The 6,880-nt window shown below is 53.9% G+C and overlaps 1 protein-coding gene across 1 annotated transcript; it reads left to right on the forward strand.

Annotated features, from left to right (window-relative positions):
* The first annotated feature begins 4,016 nt into the window (after positions 1-4,016).
* KISS1 (KiSS-1 metastasis suppressor) lies at positions 4,017-6,373 on the forward strand. Its single transcript, XM_077772111.1, has 2 exons — positions 4,017-4,119; positions 6,054-6,373. Exons 1-2 carry the CDS (start codon positions 4,017-4,019, stop codon positions 6,371-6,373), a joined length of 423 nt encoding a protein of 140 aa, XP_077628237.1.
* Positions 6,374-6,880: the final 507 nt, after the last annotated feature.

The following is a 6,880-nucleotide window of genomic DNA, read 5'->3' on the forward strand; positions in this document are numbered from 1 at the left end:
CCTGCCTTCAGAGAGCCCAAGCCTGATAGAGGGAATGTTCTCTGTCCTGGGGAACCCCTTGGCCAAGGGTAAAGAGCGTTCTTGCAGGCTCAGGATGGAGACAAGAGCCCCTTGCAATGCATACATCTAGTAAATATCCACGGGGCCCTCTGTGTCTACACCGAGCACTGGAGTGGGAGCACAGGGTGTAAAAGTGATCCCCGTCGCTGCCTCCAAAGCAAGGTACAGAGCAATGGGATCGTGAGATGTGGAGGGGAGCCCATGAGCGGCATCTTCATAGGCTGGGCCTGGCAGTCACCTCTCTGGATTCCCCCTGGCACTTCCCAGGTACGCCCACCTTCTAGAGCTACCCCTTCACTTGCCTTCTTAGTTCCCTGGGTCAGACTGTGCCTTTCTCTCCTTTCCACCCCCTTTATTATGCTCCTTCACACTGGGAGTGCTTGTGCTTCCTGTCTAGAGGGCAGGGCCCCCTCCCTCTCCCCCTCAATTGTCCATTTCCAGGTCATTTGGAGCACAATGGGTCTCCAGCTGAGTGGGTCTGGGGTGTAGGGGGTGAGGAGGATGGAAGGACCAGTGGGAATCAGAAAGCCAGCCTTGGAGGGCTTCTGGAGGGGGAGAAAGAGGCTGCTTTCAAGTGCTGAGAGCCAGGCAGTGGGAGACAGCAAACGCTCTGCTTTCTGAGGGGTCTGAGCGCGAGGAGGAGGCAGAGGTGGGCCTATGCCTGGAGACGTCACCCCAGGCTTTATAAAAGGGACGCAATCAGGGCACTGGTGAGCGTGAACCCTGGAGCCCAGCTCCTCTCTCTGTGCGTGTTCACCAACCTAAGAAGCACCTGGAGACCCGCGGAGCTGCCTACCTGCTGGACAGACCCAAGGTAGGTGCCCGGGGGCATCCACACTTGGAGAGGGGTCTGCCCAGCCCCAGGGAGGCTCCAGAGCTGGGAGAGGGAATGTAGTTATAAGACCAGCGGTTGTAGCCCAGACAGGCAAAGGGGGCGATGATCTTTCCTGATATCAGATTATTCTGGGATTAGTCAGTGAATACCCTGACTCACATTTATGAAACCAGGATCTTACAGTGGAAGGAATAAGAGCAATGAGTGCGTTCTGGCTGGGATGAGAGGTCACGGGAGCTTTTGGAGGGAGCTAGGGAAGCCCTCAGGGCCCATGGGCTCCACAGGACTCCTCCAAGCCGCTCCCCCAACTTCTGGAAGGCAAGTACAAGCCTAACCCAAGAGCGCCTATGCACCCTGCTAGACACCTGCACCACGAGTTGGGGGTCACCCCAGGAAGGAAGCCACCTCACTTCCAAAGCTTTCTCGCCACACCTGGAATCCTTTACTGATCAGGTATGTAGCCTGGGGTGGGGGAGGGCGGCACAAAAATTGCCTACAGCGGGTTAGCCTCTCCAGGACCCGTGAAAGCTGAAGGTTCTTTTCCAAACAATTCAACTCTATCACGTGTGTTAAATGCCCGTGCTGGGGCGGAGTTGCGTGCGCATGCTCACCTGCGACGGTGATTTCTATCATGGGGAGGAGGCGCTACGGGGTGCCAGGAGCTTGGAAGAAGGAACATTAACCTTAGACCTACTCACCCCTCACCATCCCACTCTGCGCATAAGCAGCCAGAATGCTTCACCTGAAATGCAACACACACATGCCCTCTTCGGGCTCAGCCTACTCTGGGGTGAAGCCCCCTGTACCCCTTCTCTAGCCTCACCCACAGTCTTTCTCTCCAACAATCCAACAAAGCTCTGTCTTCCCGGCAGGCTAGAGGATGCAGTCCCCTCCTGGCCAGCTCCTGCGCCCCCTGCTGGAAGTGCCTTCCTTAACCCTGTATTCATGCAGCTGACCAGTGCTCAGGAACAGCGCCCCCTGTGCCGAACCGGCCTGCCCCCCCTCCAGGATGAACCCCCACGGGCTCCCACAGACCCCTGGGCACCCACACGCCGCCAGCCTATCATTTCCAGTGTTATTTTGAAATGGTCGGCTAAGACGACTCCATTTCTTGAGCTAGATCTTGGGGGAGGAGCTGGGAACAGGCAACCCTGGGTCTTAGCACACCTGTGCACTCCTAGCACAGCACTTAGTTCAGGAATGATCTCTGAACTAACGGGGACCGTGTGCATCCGTGGTCTGAAGCCACAAAAGAAATGGTTTTACACTGCTCTAATGAACTGATCCTGCCTCTCTCCTCCATACCCACCCAGGGCTTAAAAGCAGGTGCAAAAACTTGTCTGGGTTTCAAGAGTGTCACAGCATCAAAGTCTGTAAGGAAAAACGACTATCTGAGGGGACAGTTGGTGTCCAGTCTGATGCAGTGCTTAGTTCACAGAGGAGCAATATGGTCCAGAGATGGGGGTGACTCACATCCCACAGGGAGGGGGGCAGAGCTGGAGCCAGATTTGAATGTTTTTTTTTTTTTTTTTAATTTTTTTTTAATGTTTTATTTATTTCTAGGAGAGAGAGAGAGACAGCGTGAGCAGGGGAGGGTCAGAGAGAGAGGGAGTCACAGACTGAAACAGGCTCCAGGCTCTGAGCTGGCAGTCAGCACAGAGCCCGACGCGGGGCTCGAACCCACGAACCGCGAGATCATGACCCAAGCGAAAGTCGGACGCTTAACCGACTAAGCCACCCAGGTGCCCCTTGAATGTTTTTTCTTTTAATGTTTATTTTTGAGAGAGACAGAGCATGATCAGGGGAGGGGCAGAGAGAGAGGGAGACACAGAATCCGAAGCAGGCTCCAGGCTCTAAGCTGTCAGCACAGAGCCCAGAGCGGGGTTCAAACTCATGAACCGTGAGATCATGACCCGAGTGGAAGGTGGACTCTCAACTGACTGAGCCACCCAGGCGCCCCAGGATTTGAGCGTTCTTGATCCCATTTCTGGAGTCTTCCTCTCTGCCTCAGGCCCAGGTCCTGGAGGCTGCAGGGTGGGGAATGAGGGTGGGGGCAAGAATAAAGGGGTAGACAGGGCTAAACAACCATTCATTAGCAGCTGCTGGGCACCAATAGCCCTGCCCCTTCCACTTGCCCCTTGAACCACAGAGGCTCCAGTGGACACCCTTTTCGTCCATCCTTTTGACCTGCCTCCCCATCAGTTTGTCCTTAACCACATTTATTGGACAATATCAAAGTGCTGATGGCGTTTTTTTAATGATTATTTCTTTTGAGAAAGACAGCACAAGCAGGCGAGGGGCAGAGAGATAGGGAGAGAAAATCCCGAGCAGGCTCCAAACTGTCAGCGCAGAGCCCGATGCAGGGCTCGATCTCACAAACCATGAGATCACGACTTGAGCTAAAACCAAGAGTTGGACTTTTAACCAACCGAGCCACCCAGGCGTCCCCTTGAGACTTTTCCAAAGATAAATTCAACTTGGGAGCTGCGAAAGCTGGGGTGGGGGGTGGGGAGCTGAGAGGGTCAAGGCAAAGGGGGTGAAATGTGGGTCAGGGTCCACAGCCCCCATCCCAGCAGCCAAAACCACCAGATCAATTCAGTGCATATCCCCTTGGAGCCCATGAAGAATAGAATAAGGTAGCAACTGACCTGATAAATCAGGGAAAGTTTTTTCTCTTCCCTGTGTTATAGGCAATTTAATGCCAGTCCTCAGGGCTGTGCAGGGTTATGAGAGCTAACAAGATGATTCCTCTTTCTTACTTGGAAAAGGAAAAGAACCAAACCTCTGCTGCAGCAGGAAGAAACTGGGCCAGGGTCAGGAAGTGTCAGTCTAACGGGAGAGTTGGGCACAGGAAGTGAAGGATTTCTGCCAAGCCCAGCGTGGAGCTCCCAGGCTCCAGAGATGTCTGGACCCCAGTGCCCTCCACTCAGTGGAACCCCCTGCCCTGCTTCGCTTCACCCCTCCCTCCTCAGTGCCACACACCGCCCCCCACGTCCAGGGCTTTCTTCTCCACCCTGGGCTCTGCCCCAGCACCCTGCCCACGCCCTGCGCCTGACTTAGTCCCCTCTCTTCCCTTCTGTCTTAACCTCAGGACACTGCCAGTTCCCGTCTTCTGACCAGGATGAACTTACTGGTTTCTTGGCAGCTGCTGCTTTTCTTCTGTGCCACCTCCTTCAGGGAGACATTTGAAAATGTGGCACCCATGGAGAATCCGAGATCCGCAGGTATGCATGGTCCGGGAGGAAGGGGGGAGCATGTGAGCCATTACAAAATAAGTTACCATGTTTCTCAGATTCAGGCTGGTCTATCAATGTGAGTTAAATACTGCACTTAATGAGAACCTAAGACTAGCACGTGCACCTCATTTAGGAGCCACAATGATCTTGCAAGTAAGGGATGGCTTACTGCTGTTCTGGGCATCAGAAGGCTCGCCCAGGTTCAGGTGCTTGTTAACCACTGAGCTCTTAATGGTCTCCTCGCATTGTGTTCTCTGCTCTGTGCCAAACGCCTGTGTGAGCAGATCCGCTGGGAAGGAACTGGCTATGCAAGCTTCTTTTCTCAGTGATCTCAGACCCTTTGTGTGGAATTTGGGGGAAAAAAAGACCTAAACAAAAGGGCAGATCCTTAATATCTGCCAACCTTATGAATTCACTGTGAAACTGATCAGCTGGAGAAACTGAGGCCCAAAGAGGTAAAGAAACTCCCGAAAGTCCATCAAATGCTGCCCGGCAGGTGCAAGAGCTGCCAAGAGCATGTCTCTGAGTGGCACGAGCTAGTCGCTGACACAGGTGTGGGCTTCACACTGCATGGCGGTCAGGTTCCCGGGCACACTAGATGTGGCTTATTCTCTCCGGCCCGCAGTTCCTCTCTAGCCATGGAACTTGGAGTGTACCCTCTACGCGTGCGATATCATTGAGCCCATAAGATATCCCAGAGCAAGGAGAAGGTGGCCCCCAGTGTCCTTGGCCAATAGTGTCTTCTCTCCTGGAATCTGGGTGTTCTTCCCGGGTGAGGGAGGCTCCCCCAGAGAATAACCTCACAGCTTCCCCAGGGACATTGACCTGTTGGCTCTTTTTGGCAAATGGCTCTAAGTGAGGCCACACACAGTAGCCTGAGCAGTAAGGGATGCCGGGATGATGGGTGTAACTGGGAAGAAAGCCATCATTCCTTCCCTGCCTCGGCCAGGCCCTAAGCAAGACGGGAGGGGCCTTGGAGGAAGATTAGCATTAATTCTGAACCATGCCCACACTCCTTCTCCGAAGTATGCCAAGGCATTGAGGAGCAGGGCTCAAAGCCAACTACCTCCCTCAACACACCCACTCACACACCAGGCCTCATTTCCACTAATCTCGTGCCACAATTGGCTGGGGTTCCTGTCTACTCAGAGCTAGTCGCACTATTTTACTGCCAAAAATTACAGTGAATTTAACAAGGCTTGCATGTGAAGTGCCCTCCTAATTAGCCTTGTTAGCCCTCAGTGTGAAGGGAAGAGATTATATCTGTGGGGGGGAGGGGGTTGAGCAGGTGAAGGTGACCCAGATAATTTCCCATTCTTCACTGAGTCCCTCTGCAGCTTATTAGGGGTCGCAGTAATTGGGGAGGGGTGCGGGGCACAGTGGTCTTCGACTCTCGTTTTTGCAACTACAAACTTTTCATTTGCTTTGATATATTTAACAAGCATTTGAGGCCCTACTAAGTGCAGGTGCAGATCGCTGTTTCAAGCACTCGAGATAGAACTGAATGAACACGGCCCCCACCGGCCCCAAGGAGCTCAGTCCTGGGGGAGCCCTGAGGCAGAGACAGGACAGAGGGCCAGGCAGTGAGCCAAGAAGTGCAGCAAAGCTGAGGGTCCGGCAAAAATTGCGGGCTGATTTCCAAGCTCTACCCCGTTTGCTTCCGAAAAGGAAGTGATTTAATGTAAAAGACACTTAAGATCATTCTGGAAAACATTTGAAACCAGAGCCATGTTGAAAGGGAGAGGAGCCAGTGACCTAACCACCAGAGCTAAGATGGTCTGCTGGGGGTGCCCTGCATTGGGCTCTGGGCTTCCTAGAGTCCAGGGACAACGAAAGGGAAGCACAGGATAGGGATGCGAGCAGGTGTCCCAAAGCCGTCTCTCCTGGCCTCACCGCAGCCTCTCCCTGTGGCTCTGTCCTAGGCCAGCGGCTGGGACCCCAGGCTCTGCTGGCCCCGTGGGAGCAGAGCCCACGGTGCGCGGAGAGGAAGCCCGCCGGAGCTCAGACCAGCAAGCGGGGGGCCTCGCTGTGCCATCTTCCCGAGAGCCCCGCGGAGCCCCAGCGGCCAGGCCTGTGCGCCCCTCGCAGCCGCAGCCGCCTGATCCCCGCTCCGCGGGGCGCCGTGCTGGTTCAGCGGGAGAAGGACCTGTCCACCTACAACTGGAACTCCTTCGGCCTGCGCTACGGGAAGCGGCAGACGGCGCCTCCCGGAAACATCCGCGGAGGTGCTGCGCTTGGCTGAGCGCCAGGTGCAGGATGGGGGTGTGAGAGGGGGGCATGAATTTCAAACCCCAGACTAGGAGTCTGAGCTGGGGTGTGGCGGGTAGGGCATTGGGAGGGAGGCTGGAATTTGTCCTGAAGCAATAAAGGAAATGCACCTGAGTGTGATTGCGGCTAATTTTTGCACGCAGCACCGCTAATTAGATTGTTTTCCTTCGCTCCTCAATTGGATCTTTGGTTGGATTTAAGATGACTTTAGTGCTATCAAACTCCGTGCTTTTCACACCAGAGATAGAAGAACCAGATTGTTTTCCCCCAATCTGGGGCAGATCACTACTTAAAAACACACACACACAATGAATCACTGAAAAACTGAAAATTTTAAAAATAAAGAGAAACCGGAACTGGATGCTGCTTCAGTGTTTCAGCAATATCAAATTTGGAAATTTGATACTGGAAATTAAAATTGCTGAAGCCGTCCTCTTAATTCCTAGACTTAGCTCATTGCCTGCAGGTTACAACATTTTGC

This window comes from Crocuta crocuta, unplaced genomic scaffold (genome assembly GCF_008692635.1).
Source record: "Crocuta crocuta isolate KB4526 unplaced genomic scaffold, BGI_CrCroc_1.0 scaffold318, whole genome shotgun sequence".
Taxonomy (NCBI): domain Eukaryota; kingdom Metazoa; phylum Chordata; class Mammalia; order Carnivora; family Hyaenidae; genus Crocuta; species Crocuta crocuta.